The 15,156-nt window shown below is 49.4% G+C and overlaps 6 protein-coding genes across 6 annotated transcripts; 2 read left to right on the forward strand and 4 right to left on the reverse strand.

The window, feature by feature from the left end:
• Positions 1-259: 259 nt before the first annotated feature.
• ASPBRDRAFT_206587 (fumarylacetoacetate hydrolase family protein) lies at positions 260-1,278 on the forward strand (the record flags this gene model as incomplete). The annotated part of the gene is made up of 3 exons (XM_067621777.1): positions 260-448; positions 507-876; positions 939-1,278. 3 exons carry the CDS (start codon positions 260-262, stop codon positions 1,235-1,237), a joined length of 858 nt encoding a protein of 285 aa, XP_067479947.1. The 3' UTR covers positions 1,238-1,278.
• A 372-nt stretch (positions 1,279-1,650) lies between these two features.
• ASPBRDRAFT_151029 (VOC family protein) lies at positions 1,651-2,996 on the reverse strand. Its single transcript, XM_067619325.1, has 4 exons — positions 2,737-2,996; positions 2,527-2,674; positions 2,237-2,468; positions 1,651-2,178 (listed from the first exon to the last, which is right to left on the reverse strand). The coding sequence occupies exons 1-4, from the start codon at positions 2,915-2,917 to the stop codon at positions 1,699-1,701; spliced, it is 1,041 nt and encodes a 346-aa protein (XP_067479948.1). The 5' UTR covers positions 2,918-2,996; the 3' UTR covers positions 1,651-1,698.
• Positions 2,997-3,462: 466 nt separating this feature from the next.
• ASPBRDRAFT_124734 (uncharacterized protein) lies at positions 3,463-5,601 on the reverse strand (the record flags this gene model as incomplete). The annotated part of the gene is made up of 6 exons (XM_067617725.1): positions 3,463-4,286; positions 4,336-4,478; positions 4,526-4,843; positions 4,896-5,182; positions 5,238-5,317; positions 5,376-5,601. The coding sequence occupies 6 exons, from the start codon at positions 5,599-5,601 to the stop codon at positions 3,463-3,465; spliced, it is 1,878 nt and encodes a 625-aa protein (XP_067479949.1).
• A 586-nt stretch (positions 5,602-6,187) lies between these two features.
• Positions 6,188-8,938, forward strand: ASPBRDRAFT_206589 (FTFMHR domain-containing protein). Its single transcript, XM_067621778.1, has 7 exons — positions 6,188-6,409; positions 6,458-7,136; positions 7,187-7,387; positions 7,433-7,522; positions 7,573-7,623; positions 7,678-7,799; positions 7,850-8,938. Exons 1-7 carry the CDS (start codon positions 6,258-6,260, stop codon positions 8,799-8,801), a joined length of 2,247 nt encoding a protein of 748 aa, XP_067479950.1. The 5' UTR covers positions 6,188-6,257; the 3' UTR covers positions 8,802-8,938.
• Positions 8,939-9,201: 263 nt separating this feature from the next.
• ASPBRDRAFT_124087 (uncharacterized protein) lies at positions 9,202-11,029 on the reverse strand (the record flags this gene model as incomplete). Its single annotated transcript, XM_067617661.1, has 6 exons — positions 9,202-9,909; positions 9,985-10,171; positions 10,232-10,291; positions 10,340-10,733; positions 10,797-10,858; positions 10,911-11,029. 6 exons carry the CDS (start codon positions 11,027-11,029, stop codon positions 9,202-9,204), a joined length of 1,530 nt encoding a protein of 509 aa, XP_067479951.1.
• Positions 11,030-12,948: 1,919 nt separating this feature from the next.
• Positions 12,949-13,389, reverse strand: ASPBRDRAFT_54512 (uncharacterized protein; the record flags this gene model as incomplete). Its single annotated transcript, XM_067627244.1, has 1 exon — positions 12,949-13,389. The coding sequence occupies one exon, from the start codon at positions 13,387-13,389 to the stop codon at positions 12,949-12,951; it is 441 nt and encodes a 146-aa protein (XP_067479952.1).
• Between the last annotated feature and the right edge of the window lie 1,767 nt (positions 13,390-15,156).

Here is a 15,156-nt window from a genome sequence, read left to right on the forward strand (position 1 = left end):
TTTACTTCTCCAACCGCTCCGTAAATCCATTTCTGAGGGGTGGATATCATCGAATATTATTTGTACATTCAGGTCCTGCACCTTCTAGACCCCATCGTAATAACATCAGCGGCAACAGTGACGGCAGCACACTGCGTCCCCACGTCCCGCAGATCTACATACCGTCCCGCAACCCCATCTTTATAGGCCGTCTTACCGGAGAATTTAAAAAGCACATACCCTTTCCTACCATTACCCTGGCCACAAAACCCACATCAAAATGACTTCCTGGACGCACCTCATCCGCTTCGTCGCTGTCGAAGACAACCACATCCATCTTGGCCAATTGGTCAACACCGAACAGGATGTGGGCAAAGACAGCGTCAATGGGGTTGAAATCCCTGTGTATCTCATTGAGGGAACAATCTTTGATGGTCGTGTTACCGATAAACTCATGCATGTGAAGCAGGTATTAACACCCCTCGCCTTCATCCTTCTACTATCAGACAACTCACGAAGTGATATAGATCCTCTCTCCCGTGACCCCCGAACAATGCAACTACATCCGCTGCCTCGGACTGAACTACCTCGACCACGCGAAGGAAGCCAACCTCGCTCTTCCGACGGTTCCCATCCTCTTCACCAAGCCGCGCTCAGCCCTCACTGACCCATATCCTGCCGCGATCAATGTCCCCAAGTGTGCCCAGGATGGTACCAGCGACTATGAATCCGAGTTGTGTGTGGTGATTGGTCGTACGGGACGCGATATCCCCGAGGAGAAAGCCTTGGAGTATGTTCTGGGATATACGGCTTCGAATGATGTCTCTGCTCGGACGTTGCAGTTGGCGACTGCTCAGTGGTCTTTTTCGAAGGGGTTGGATGGAAGTTGTCCGATTGGTATGTAATCTGCTTCCAAAGGGAAAGTGCAAGATCAGAAGACTAATACAGAGACTGCACAGGCCCCGTCCTAGTTTCACCATCAGTGATCACCGATCCTCAAACCCTTCGCATCCAGGGTATACATAACGGGGAAGTTGTTCAAGATGGACACACAAAGGATATGATCTTCTCCATTAAGAAGCAGATCTCGTACCTCTCGCAGGGAACTACGTTGGAAGCGGGAACGATTTTCCTCACTGGCACACCGGCGGGCATTGGGTACTTTAAGAAGCCGAGACATGTTTTGGAGGATGGGGATGAGTTTTCGGTGACGATTGATAAGATTGGTACTTTGATTAATAAGGTACGGTATGAATAGAGGAGTAGCCTGGAAGGGATGGCGACGCAAATGGCATAGACAATAGTACATTATGTATATAGTCAAATATGATTGTTCTGTCATATGACTTTTATCAGTATACCCAGCTCGAAGAATCAGGTTTTAGAGTGTCTATGATTGTATCCACGCGTGCGCGCACACACACACACACACACACTCTCTCTCTCTCTCTCTCTCTCTCTCACTCTCTCATACACACAGAAGACAAGAAAGAGCCATGAGACAAGATTGAACGGCCAAAGATTGACAGAATGTCCGGACTTTAAGCTTAATACTCAATCGAAAGGCACTTGATCGGGCTATTTTTGGGGCTATTCAATTGGGGTGACTCATAATTCAACTTCTTTGTTACGTATTAACAACATATGCAGAACCACATAATATTTCTTTATCTCAGCCGTAACAGACAATTCCAGACTCTCTAGTCCATATCCAAAGGGTTACTCAAGAAACCATCTAGGCACATCCGGCCCCCAGATCGCTAAGGAGGCATCCCCCGCTTGTCCGTACCCAATTGGCGTGTCCTCGTTCACAATATCACCATCGGCATAATGTTCAATCATGTTCCCTGTGGTATCCCACCAATAGTCAAAAATCTGCGAGCCCAAGATATGCCTTCCCACTCCCCACACCGAGGTATACCCCTTCTTTGCAAGCCACTGATGGCCCAGCTTCTGAGTGTCGAAGTCATGCACTTCAAACGAACAGTGATGGACGTGGGAAGCGCTATTAGCGCTCATGAAAAACGTGTGATGATCCACATAGTCCGTTCCTCGATCAATGTGTGCAAAGAGCGCGACATTGGTTTTGTCCTCTCCTTCCCCGACATGGAGGAAGTCAGTAGGGACTAGATTGAATGTTGTGGTGTAGAAGGCGACCATTGCAGGAAAATCCTTGACACATAGACCGTAATGACCTAGCTGTAGGTAAACTGTTAGTCTAACCTCTCGTGTACTTGGAAGGGAGAGTATGTCCTACCTTATGAACAGGCGCCGGCCCCTCAACAAACCGTTGGAATCTGCGCATGCGTGGTTTCTCTGTCTCGGTATTGAAGATCAAGTTCTCCGGATACACCCCTGGAGTTGCAGGCTGTTGGCCGTACATCAAATTCACGGGAAATCCTTCAGGATCAATGACGGTGACCATATGACCTCCACCAGGTGCATCGATCAATTCTTGAATGGCGGATCCGGTCGGAAGTTGAGACGCTCTACCAGATCAGTCAATATGAGATACTCAATACTCAAGGAATACAGAGATCCGCTCACCTTTCCAAATCTGCATACGATTCCACCTCGTATGTTCCTCCCAGGAACTTCTTCTCTCCCTTTCTGGCGTAGTAAACGTACTGATCCACTCCATAACCTCGATACCAGATCTGGTTCTCTGTTTGTTTGGCAACGAACATGCCGAAATCTATGCAGTTGAGACGTTAGTATATCCTCTAGTCATATACATTAACTCCGTATAGGTAATACCCTGTAGGAATGTAGTAATCTCTTCCAAATCCGGATGTTGATACCGCATATGCACCAGCCTCACCAAGCGAATCTGCTTCTCCCGCTGGATCCCGCATCTTTGTTTCCAGGTGACGATTGATTCATGATCGGGGCCAATGGCCATGATATCCGGGAGAGATGCTCCATGGCAGGACGCCATTGCTGTCTATCTTTCTTGTTAGGGGATCAAGAATTGCGTGTAGTTCAACGAGCCAGGAAGTAAAGGTCTCCAAACTTCAGAGGTAGTCAATGAGTATGGTCATGTATGGGGCTAAGCGACGTCGCTGCGTAGCATTTATGTCTGATGAGATTCATAATTCGAGTCCCGCAGCCCACTTATTCCTCGTAATGCCGTTGCATATCGTTGCGAACCTCCGGTGGCGCTCTAAAGTGTCCCGCAGGATCAGGTCCCGCAGGTTATACCCGATCTGGCAAATACGAGGAGCATCATTTTAAGAACTCTATTGCAATATTTGTGTGTGGATGGGGGTGCATTGACATGATATCCGAAAACATAAGTTATGCCTTACTCTATATCTTCCCGCTGGCATAGGTGGTCTTGTTTTAGGAGAGTTGTGGATGGTATCAAGCTATTGTGATAGTAGATATAAATAGGTTTATCATACTGAATTCTTAATTGCTAAGATAGCTATATACATCACATTGCGAACAGGCTTGAGTTATACAATGCCCCTGCGAAATAAATCATGATTGTAGACCCGTCTGGTGCAAGTAAGCCAGCATGCTACGGATCGCTCCATGCAGTGCCTTTGTATCATTGCAGGCAGCGAAGATGAATCGATCGGGTCGGACGATGCAATATCTTCCCCGGACCTCTTTGCGAAGAGCAAACTGATCATAAAGCATCGGTTCTGGCCGTCGGTCGCACAGGGGAGAGCTTGCAAACTCGTCCCCTGTGGCTAATGCGATGACATTCGGATCTTGAACATCCGTAACTGAGTCCTCGACAATGATGGGGACGTTGTTGGCCAATATGGTACCTTTAGAGAGTTGCTCAACCTCCCGCAGCACCTTTCGCACCCCTGCGAGCTCTTTATCACTGTGCAGGTACACGAACATCTGGAAGAGGCCTTCTGGCTGGGAGCGAAAGATTATGTCGTCGGTGAAAACCACCTCTCCGTTTGACGTTTTGCCATAAACCTGAGGAAGATTGACGCCCCCGTTCAGGTCAGGAATAAAAGGCATGTTATCCAGATATCGGTATCGGACCATGCCGTTGCGGCGTCTGCCCAATTCAAGCTGCCGCCTCCAACTGGGGACGAACTGGACTAACCAGAAGTACCAGTCTCGTGCGGAAGCTTTGAGCGGTTGGCTCTCGGTGACGAACTTGCCATTCTCAATGGTCGCTGCCAGAGATTGCTCCAACTGTTGCTTGCGCTCGAGATACCACGCCCTCAGCACGGAATGATGGACCTGAGTATTGGAAGGATGGTATCGACACAGCATGGCAAGCCGCCACCCTAATGACAGAGCGTCGCGAAATCCCGAGGCAATGCCTTGACCGCCAACTGTGACCGTGAGTAAATGAATGACAATGAGCGATATGAGTGTGCTTACATGGTGGAAAGACATGGGCGGAGTCACCGCACAAAATGACCCGGTCCTTGGCCCAGACATTGCAGCTGCGTGCTGAGAAACCAAAAGGCCGTGATCGTAGCGTCTTGATACAGTCTTCCGGGAATTGCACGTCGCCAGGTAGACTAAAGAATAAGCACGCTTGAAGCTAAAGAAGAATGCAGTGTCTCACCTGTATCGGCTGCCGTCATGGGTGATGTACGGAAACACGATTTTCTGCAACATCTCACGCGTGGCCAAGTAATGTCCATCCTCGTCTGGTCGGACGAAGAACTCGAATCTCCAGAGCCGGTCACTGGGAAGTCCAAACCGGCCGCAAACTGCCGGGCGACTTGGGTTGCATAGGAAGCGGAAGCCAGAAGGGAAAAATGCATCGTATACTTGCTCGGGGGTATATCCGAGCTTCCACAGAGGGAATTCGGGATGAGTCTGAGGGGTGGGCAGGGTGATCTCCCAGTTCAGGGCTACCCATGTTTCATCATATAGCACGCTGAGTAGAGTTAGTATGTTGCTAGAAGTGTCCACGGTGAGGCATTACTCACTCCGTCACCCTCTCCAGAAACACCCCCTTCTTCTCTAGGTATTGCTTTCGCGTATAGCCAGTTTTTCCATCGGAACCCACAAAGAAGCGCGCACGAATTTTACGCTCCATCCCTTCCGCATCTCTGTATGTGCAATAAGTCCAGCTGTCGTCTTCTTCGAGATCAATGACGGTTGATCCAGATCGTAGAGAGCAAGATGCATGAGCCCCCATAACATCTCTGAGCTTCCTCTCCAGTGCTGGCTGCTTGTGGCAGATATATCCAACATGGCCAGTTCCGCCAGCAGTCTGTTGTAACTAAGTTAGTGATCGTTAAACCACAAACACATAAAGCAGAGCTTACAGTGGCATAGTCCATGGCAAGGAATGCCTCCTTGGACAGGTTTGCACCTGTGCCGCTGATGAAATTGAACTTTCCCATACCTAGAGCTGGTTAACACCAAATCCTCTTGGCGGTTAGCAAGCTGGGAGAATATCTTACAGGTTCCAATTTCTGTGTATATGCTTTTGTACAAGCCCAATCCCTGCAACGCCCGTATGCCATCTTCATCCAGGGCAATTCCACGGGGATCCGTTGTGATGTTGGCTTCCCTTTCCAACACCACGTTTGGGATGTTCATCTGGCCAAGGAGGGCTGACAACATCGCCCCCGTTGGGCCACATCCGCAGATGAGGATGTCGGTTGTCTCCCAATCTTTGAGTTCCATATTGTTTGTTTTCGTGTGCGACGCAGATGCTAAAGGAAGAACTGAGAGACAATAAGTGCAATGGACGTTTTAAGTCTCAATACTTGGCGAATAACTCGTAAAATCACGGGCTGTAGATCATGCATGGGGGTACCCCGTAAACTACGTGCTCCCCGCAAAGCCATGCAGTGGGATCCAATTGGAATTCCATAATCCGTATATCCGAATGTCTGGAGAAGCTCAATCCTGCGGGACCTTGCGGGACGTCCGGGGTCTCCACAGTCCACCCAACAAAAAAACATGAGTTCGTAAGCCCGGGATTCCTGCTTGTCAACTTCTATCCTTATGGAGCAATAGCAATAGTGAAGCTGAATATATGCATCGGCCGGACGCTCTCAGAAATAGTCCGAAACTATTGCACGTTTGACAGGCGCCCAATAACAGTCACCGGGTTTGCCACTCGTTGAGCCAATCATGGTTGCTCTGAACGAGGAAAGCGAGGGTGAACTCTAATTGATGAACATGTCTAACACCACGAACACGGTTGCAGGGTCTTCTCCATTGACTCTTCATCGACGCAGATGCGTGCCATCCCTCCTGTATATCTCACAATATCAGCAGAAGCGTCTATTCTGCACACGTATTCAATTCATTCTCATTACCTGCAGAGTTCGGTCATGCCGGCCCATCCGAATAGCAGACCGGAACGTATTTGCCCGTGGTGCTCCCAGTCCTTCACAAAGGAGGATCACTTGGCTCGACATATTAGACGTCATACACGAGAAAGGCCGTTCTCATGTACGGTGTGCACAAAGTCTTTTACTCGCTAGTGCGTTAAGCCATGAGAATCTAGTTCTACAACTCCTAACAATGTCAGTGATTCCCTCCTGCGCCATGCTCGGTCTCATGGAATCACGCGGCAAGCAGGGCCACAGAAACCATCTACCGCTGTGGAATCTGTAGGAACTGAAAGGGTTCAAGCTCCCGTCCCGGCAGGGTCAAAGTTGAGCACAACAGGAGCTTCCTTTGCACACCCAAACCATCCCACAGATTATGGACTGGGCTCACCGTCTGCCGGCTCTTCAGCCACGGCAAATTATACCAGCCCAGTGCCTCACGATCCGTCTCTACCTGTGGATCCAGCCACGGGCCAACCTGACTGGGCGGAGATGCAGCCTGGCTGTCTGTCGGACTGGTCAGTAGGCTGGGCCGCGCAACCTTCCGCATGGTTAGCCGATGATAATTTCGACCTGGGGGCATTCAATGCCGCGATCATCACGTCCACTATGCAATCCAACGTCGAGCCACCTCCTGCATTCTTGGAGGCCCCGCTATTAACCCCGCTGTCTGCCGGTGTCGTTGAACCTGTCTCCGAGCAACCGGAAGATATCGTTCGACGGCACTGGTATACCTATCTGGAAGGCAGCGGGACTGGCTATGATACTCCCGGGGGTAACCCGGATCGGGCCCACATTGACGACACTGATAGAGAGAATCTCGTCCAACGCCTTCAGCAGCGCATCACGACAGAGCCATTGCCGTCAACAGACTTTTTGGTGAGCTTCCACGAATTAGAAGCATAGTAAATACCATACTGACCCATCAGAATATGTGTATTCGACTCTTCTTCGCTCGATTCACAAACATCCTTCCCATCATCCATCAGCAGACGTTTCGCCCTTCGGTAAAACGGTCCCTGTTGCTGCTCTCGATCTGTTCGATGGGCAGTCTATTCTTGGGCTCGAATCATGCCACCCAACGGGGAATCAAGATCTTTGAAACACTTCACAAAGCTATACTCTCTTCGGTTTGTTACCCCAATGTTTGGCGCAGCATTCGCTGACCGAAGAAGTGGGAAACTTATATGATCAAAGGAAAAGCTGAAGCCCTGTCCATGGTGCAAGCAGCTCTGATTGGGCAGATCTTTGGCATGTTAACGGGGGTAAGTACTCGATCATCTCCTTGGTTAATCATCTAATCGGTATTCTGCAGAGACCAAAAGATCTGTTAACGGTACAGACGTTTCATGGCACAGTCATCACCGTAAGCCTATCCACAGAAATAGTAGTTATTAACGAATGCAGCTGACATCATCAGTGGGCGAAAAGACAGAACTTATTTTCTAGTCGGCGCGCCATCGACCAGATCAACATAGCAGACGTATATCGCGCACCGGAGCAAACATGGCGAGCCTGGTCCCAAGCCGAAGAGCAGATCAGGTGAGTTCCTCCCTCGACAGTATAACAAGCACTGTACTTAACTGCTACAGACTCTGGGCCGCCGTCTTCATCCTGGATGCCGAGCTCTCCGAGCTATTACTCACCGACCCTCTTGTCCGACGGTCACCATTGGACGTAGTATCCGAGGACAATCTATGGATGGCCCCGACCGCAGAAGCCTGGGCCAGCGCGGTGCGATGTCAAATCGAACAATCATCAGGGATACCCAGTAGCCCATCACCCTGCCTGATGGGATTCCGGTCATACGTCGAGCTAGAAAGTCTAATCTGGGCGATTAGTGACTCCAACTTCCAGGAGCAGGGAAACACAGCAGACTCGCAAGTAAAGTTCGAACGAGCCTTAATTAGCTTCCACGACCGCTATCTCCGACCTCTCAAGTCCTCCTCCCATCTACAAAGGGACAGGGACACCTTCTGCCTCCAAGCTCTCTGGCACTCCGGCTTCCTCAGTCTCCACGCCGACATCGACCGCTTAGAGCGTGCCATCGGCCGCGAAGGCTCCACCGAATCCCAACCTCACAAGAAATACGCCACCGAATGGGCCAACTCCCCAGCCGGCACGCGATGTGCCGTCCACGCTATCTTAATCCTCCATCTACTGGAGACACTACCATTAGGAATCGAACCCGCCATCCATGTACCCCGAGTGCTCTTTAGAGCTATCATCGTCTGGTACTGCTATATGAAATTCGGCGGCGTCAGCCAAGACACCACTACGAACGAGCCGAGGGTCCTCGATCTGCATAACCTCGAAGAACTGAAATGTATCAATGTGAATCCAGGAAAACTTCTCCTCGAGTCGCAAGACTTTCAAAATAATAAACCCCTTCCGTCGAGGACGACGACGGCTTGTCGGTATGTGGATCTTCTGAAACGGATTGGGCATTGGGGGTTGGCGCAGCAGCTGGGGACGATTGCTGTGGTGTTGTTGCATGGGGATTTGGAGGGGGGGCATAAGTCAGTGGCAGCTTTTGGATCTTAGTTGTTTGAATATCGTGTTGAGAATGAAGTGATGGTTTGGAAACATCGAGATTATCATAAGTAGAGTAGACAGATGTCATGCTTGAGAGTGCTTCTAACGAGCTTCGGACAAATTATATACTCATGAGCAGAAAGTGTCCTCCACAAGTCTGTACTTCCCACGACAGAAACTGGAAATCTTCTCACTCCCCTTAGATGGTTTGTTCCCCATATGATGATATTCTGTGATTAGTGCAGAAGAAATTAAAAGTAGTGGTGAGACAATTCTAAGTGCTCATTTCTACGGCTGGTTATAACCTATCGCACACTGTAAATTACAATAATCTGGATCGCAACATATTGAGAAAGACGGACAACATTCTCCTTCTCTGAACCAGTATTCTCCTGTAATAACTGCTTACTCACAGTGCATGTACCCTCGAGTTCCTCGTCACCCGTCTCAACCCCTTCCCAAAGAAATACATCGGAATCCCCAATACCAACGGACCAATGGTCAACGAAAACTCCACCATGGTAGGGACCAACCAACCTCGTCTCGCAGCCATCGGCATAACCCAGTAACTCATGACAAACCCACAGGTATTCTTAATCACCGTCGCCACGACCATAATCTCTCCGGAGATGGGTTCATAGCAGTCAACTGCATATGAAATCGCAATGGTTGGAACGGCAGTCACGCACAGGCCTGTGAGACCATACCCGACGACTATGATAACAGGCCAGTCCCATTGAAGATCATATCCGAGGCCGCCGATGACGACGCCCACGACGGTGGTAATGAAGTATGGAATGAGGGCTGGGAGCCGCATCTCCGCTTCGCGAATCCCGCCGTTTCTGGCGGTGGCTCTCGCGGCGATCCAGTCTGAGAAGGGGCCCGCCGTGACGAGGCCAACGAGACCGCCGGCGACGAAGGCGAAGTTGGAGTAGCCGACACTGGATGGGGAGAAGTTATATGGTGGGGCACTCAGTACGCCTGACTCCGTCAGGTTCCAGTATAGGAGGATGTTCGCTGGCCCAGCGACGTTTAATCCCGCCCAGAGGATGATGGGGAATAGGAATGCGTAGAATGGGACTGTCAGGTCCCGTAAGAGGAGTTGCTTCCAGTGTGGCTCCGGCGTTTGCCAGAGCTTGAATTGCGTCTTGGATGGACGCCCTTTACCATGAATGTTCATGTCACGGTCGACCGTCTCGAGGTTCTCGAGGTGTGTAGAATCCTGTTTTATCTGTTCTGTAGAGCTGGGCTGAGTGGACGCTGCCGGGGCATCCTTATGGTCGCGGAGGAATCGTGTCTCGGGGAAGAAAAAGAGTAGAGTAATGAAGTTGAACGCAGACATGGCAAGGGATAGCCAGAAAAAGCTACGCCATCCGAAGCTAAAGGAAGGTGATGGCCAGTTAGTTATCCGAGCCCTAAGATGATAGACAACGACGTACTTTTGAGCAATATTCCCGGAGATGATGGGCCCGATAAACAAGCCCAAAAAGTACCCCATACTAGAAGCCCAGTCAGCAGGGAACAGGGTTTCCCAGTACGAAGCTTACAAATAAAGACCGGTCCATGCACCGCGCTCATGCAAGAAAAAGATGTCCGAAGTGACCTGGACCATCACCGTCTCACTCGTGGCCGTGGCTATTCCGTTGACAACCCGCGCCGCCAGCAAGCTCGAATGGGATTTTGCAAGTGCTTGCCACAGACACGACGCCGTGCCTAGCAGGCAGAAGATAAGACTGGTGGTCCGACGGCCAAATATGTTCGAGCACGGGACGATGAGAAAGTTGGAGTATCCGAGAGCCAAAACACACGCCCCGGTCAGCAGGCTAAGCTGGGTATCGTCCAGATGGAACTCTTCGGCGAAGAAGGGAAACATGGGGTCCATTGAAAGGGCGGATTCCACGGAGACGAATAGAAAAAGGAATTGGGTTGCGGTAACAAGATCTGTGCTCGTTAGCATAAGCTATCAGCTGGTCATCGATATCGATATCCAGACTGGAGACGTACATTTCCAAGTGGGCGACCAATTCAGCGGATCGTTGGGGTTATCGGAAGGACGTGGTACGAGGCTGCAATTGCATCAGAATCCAAGTTGGGAGAGAGACGAAGAGCGAGAATAACTCGTACGCTGTATGTGAGTTCGGAGCCTCATTACTTCCCCGGTCACGCAAGATATCCGTGCCGGGTAGAATATCCTCCTCGTACTCTGTACGAGACTTGCTTGTTGAGAAAATTGCCATGTTCAGAATGTGATCTGTTTTTAGCAGAATTCGGGGCATTGGCAGAGATTACCAATTTGATATGTGGATGGCATCGGCATATATGGGGGTTGGTGGACTCGCGAACCCACAATGCTTCTTTCCCCGCAAAATTATTTTGCGGGGACTAGCGTTGTTGATGGTTCTAGAGAGAGATCTATTGGATCCAGTTCTCCTACACTGAGATCAACGGAGGTCATGGCGAAAGTTAATCTTTCTGTCCCGCTGCCATGAAGCATGTCCCGCAAAGGTCCCACGGCCCAACTTTGTTCTCTGGAACAGGAACCTACACTACGACATCGACCACGAAGGTCTACAATTAGCTACTGATCTACATCATGTCTTTCTGGCTCTTAGACATCTCGAAGTAACTTTATCGCCAAGAGATGCATAGTTACTCCCATGAGGACTTCATTACTGCCGGTTTTCCCGACCCTTTAGCTTCAAGTTGGGAAAAGGTAGCATCATATGAGAAGTCATGTTAATGTATGGAAATAAAACAGCTTAAATAGTATTTAGAGGCGCTTTAACCTATTTTCCATGCCTCCAAATTAATACCTGACAGTCCTTATATAGCGGTGTGATACACGACAGTTGCACAGTGCAGCTCTGGATTGTCTACTTGCCTAGTTAGTAGAGGAATAGAATAGTTAGAGGTGCATAGTAAAAGGTGGACATAGCCTTTCTAACTAGACAGCTCACTAGGAGAAACTGATAGCGACGACCAGCAGCATCTGATGCCAGGAACAACCGTTAGGACGTTGGATGACAGCCCTGCTGCAGGTTGGAGAGCCTTTCTCTCTGTAAGAGACGCCCTCACTGAAGATTGAGTAGTTAGCTCAGAAGGCTGACTAGCGCAGAGCTACTGCTACTTAATAGATATATCTCTCTAATAGAAGGATATCGAAACCATAGTACTGAGCTATGACTAGGATTCCTCCTGAGATTCGTCTATTATATCAAGTTCTATTCGTAATTCTGTCTCCCCTTGAACATGAGATAATAGAATCTATACTTCAATCTGTATATAGTGGACTTACTGAATAGAGAATAGACATCTGAACAGTATTTCTTGTCGAGTGGGAAATCTCTGAAGTCACCTTATCAAAAGGTATAAACACACCTGGACGGTCACATTGAGAGTGTGAGCCATTATTCTAGGTATAATGCTTCGTGATTCGAGGGCTAGCATTATGTATCAACCTCAGGATATGCGGAGCGGAGATTTGGCCGCAACACTTCATGCAAGTCTTGTCAAAACCCATCGAGATACATAGTAGTTCGTTTTCCAGTCCTTACTGGGTGATTGATGTCATAATTGCTGAGGAGGTAGTGCAGTTCTTAGTCAGGAAGAGGATAATCGAAAGTACGGAACAAAAACAAAAAGGAAAGAGGCTAATTTTGATTAAATTTCAATGATGCTTAAAACTTATGATACTCCCAGCGCGTAGATATAATAGTTGTGTGCTCCTGAAAGTCAAGGAACATGGTTTGTGTATGTGGATCAAGATCATCCTTGCAACTTTTAGTGGATGGTCTGCATACTCAGAAAGCTGCAACGCCTGTATTACCAGCAACTACTCAAATTGCAGAGGATGTTTCAAGTTCTACTATCGATAGGATAATTGCGGGTCGAGTACTGCATGCTTGCAGACGCAAATATCTAGCAAATGGTCCCTGCCTGTACCCTAGAGGGAAATATACTCTTACATGCCGTCTGTACATGCCAATAATCCATTGTATGAACCTTGATTGTATATGCTAAATTCGGAAACTCCATGCAATGTATTCATCATAGAAATCGTAACAGTCGTCACATCATATCTCGTAGATCGCTCCAAATCAAACCAGAACTCCATCCACAAAACATACCCCCAAGTACTCCATGCACCGATATATCATCAAAAAGCAGAATGCAACTGCAAATTGTCTCTCGTTCGCGAATCCCGGAATATTCCTTTCCGTTTCAGCCCGAACATGGTCGTAAGAACCCCCCGTCGTTTCAATCGTGGAGTCGCCTCTGGGCCACGTGCTTCCACACGCACCAATCCATTCTCTGAACCCTTGTCTGCTGTGGTAGTCCCCCGATTCCGCATCATAGTCTTGACAGCCCGGGTGATCTGCGTCCGGATGGGCGGGAATTCTGACTCCTCGCGTGTGGGTGCCAAATCCGGATCATCTTCATATGTTTCTTTCATGAGTCGGGCATTGTCTTCTTGGGCTGCTTTGACGCAGCGGATAAGGATGTTGTGGTGGCCCAGACAACGGCGAAGATCCGGAGTTTGAGATGCGGCTTCACGTTGTAGTTTGCCATGGGAAATGGCTGCCAGCTTGCCGGGCATCGCCGGTCGATTTGTGAGTTGAGAGATGCCCGCACTGAGGCGGGGTGCCCGACGGACTACCGTCGTGGGTAGGTGGAGGAATTCTGCAACCGCAGACATGATGTGGAGGGTTTGTGGAGACGGAGGGTCTTTGATATAAACAGACTTGTATCAGAAAAAGGCATTGGTGATCTGACATGCAGTGAGGGCGACACCATGAATTATATACTGAAAGCCCTGCATTTGTTGAGACACCGAAGGTGGCAGCAAAATACTCAAATAGGAAGGAGTAGGCCATAGCCGTCGTACACTGGAATTAAGATTCGTCAACCCGTGGGGAGAAATCAAGCTCGACCATGGATGAAAGACGTGTCCTTGGCCTGTCTATCGCTGGACTCCAAGTCACAACGTCAGTCATAACCTAACATTGCAGTTTCGGTAGGGCCTGGAATGCCACGCGGCTTCACTCCCTCTTCCTCCTCGCTGGGACGGGCCTTGCTCGGGGTGGCTGCTCAGCGAGGTGGCCACTTAGTCATTCTGGCATTCTCGAGTTCATGGATCGACTTCGCCTTTCCCTTGGTAGGATGCAGCCCGTCATCTCCCCTGCCCGGGCTTCTCACTCGCGCCTTGACTCGCCGTCACCGAGTGATTACCTTTTTCGCGAGTTGGATAAGTTCCTGTGCCCTGGTTTGTTCCCCGGTCCTGTCTAGGTCCCCCAAAGCATCCACACCCCACGCTCAGGTTGTGGGCGGAAGGACATTCCACCTCTCAGATTGTCTGAAACCACTTATGTAATGGCTGATGAGGCGTTGCGTTGACACTGTAGTCTTCTCCACCATGATTCATGAAGGTACCGTCATCGATTGTGAACTCGATAGCATCATGACTAGAGAGCTTGTAATGAAGGGTTGTCCCATCCCTTGCCACTTGTTCGCTTCATATTCGATCCTCTGATGCTGAATGATATGTCACTTAAGTGTCCCGTGCTCTCACGGCCAGTTGCTCTGAACCCCTCGTAGATTCAAGTGTGCACTAGCCTGGTCAGCTTCTAACGTAGCTACGTTGAAGAATCGCTTATCAGCATGAACGAGACTTACTGCCCCGCTATGAGCGGGAGGATGGCGTCACAGCCCACAATGCTCAGTGTCCAGTTTACAACTGCAGGGGGAAGACAGTTTGAGACACCGCGTCGCAGAAGCCCCCTTGAGCCACGTGCTTGAGGCCTTCGGGGAGTAATGCACCGACGTTGCATCGTCCACTGCAGTCACCCAAGGATTCCTCAGAGAAAGATCCAAAGTTATAATTTTATTCGTCTCCGGATTTTCCGCCTATTGGCTCGCTGTAGACTGGTGCAGTTGTTGACGTCGCCACTCCATTGGGGTCTTTCATTACATTCCCAACGTTTGTCAATTGGTGTCAACACATAAATGATTGGAAGGTAGGATGATACCCCGCTGCTGCTAATGACACTATTGTTCTATTGTTAGAGGATTTAAGTTCAGTGGCAGCATGCCGATCTTGTGAACAGCGTCGATGATACAGACCCAGGGCTAAATCCCTTGCTGTCATCCCAATTGTTAGTGAGGGGTTATGTTGATAGGGGCCAGGAGACATGATCAGCAAGACGTTTGAAAGTTCTCCTTCCTAGACCTCTATCTGGCTCATTGTTGTATGTGCGTCATTCGATATCCACAGACCTGAAGTGCAGATCTCCGCCTGTACATGTTATGTTTAACTGGTTCTCTGACAAAACTGGGCTTTAAAATAGCCGCATGATAATATAGGCCA

The sequence above is a fragment of the Aspergillus brasiliensis genome (assembly GCF_001889945.1).
Source record: "Aspergillus brasiliensis CBS 101740 unplaced genomic scaffold ASPBRscaffold_5, whole genome shotgun sequence".
NCBI lineage: Eukaryota > Fungi > Ascomycota > Eurotiomycetes > Eurotiales > Aspergillaceae > Aspergillus > Aspergillus brasiliensis.

Coding starts and splice junctions, on each gene's coding strand:
- ASPBRDRAFT_151029 (XM_067619325.1), bottom strand. CDS start 2,917: ATGGCGTCCTGCCATGGAGCATCTCTCCCGGATATCATGGCCATTGGC. Junction 2,675..2,736: donor GATTACTACATTCCTACAGG/GTATTACCTATA, acceptor TCAACTGCATAG/ATTTCGGCATGTTCGTTGCC. Junction 2,179..2,236: donor GGCCGGCGCCTGTTCATAAG/GTAGGACATACT, acceptor GTTTACCTACAG/CTAGGTCATTACGGTCTATG.
- ASPBRDRAFT_206589 (XM_067621778.1), top strand. CDS start 6,258: ATGCCGGCCCATCCGAATAGCAGACCGGAACGTATTTGCCCGTGGTGC. Junction 7,624..7,677: donor TTCATGGCACAGTCATCACC/GTAAGCCTATCC, acceptor TGACATCATCAG/TGGGCGAAAAGACAGAACTT. Junction 7,800..7,849: donor CAAGCCGAAGAGCAGATCAG/GTGAGTTCCTCC, acceptor TAACTGCTACAG/ACTCTGGGCCGCCGTCTTCA.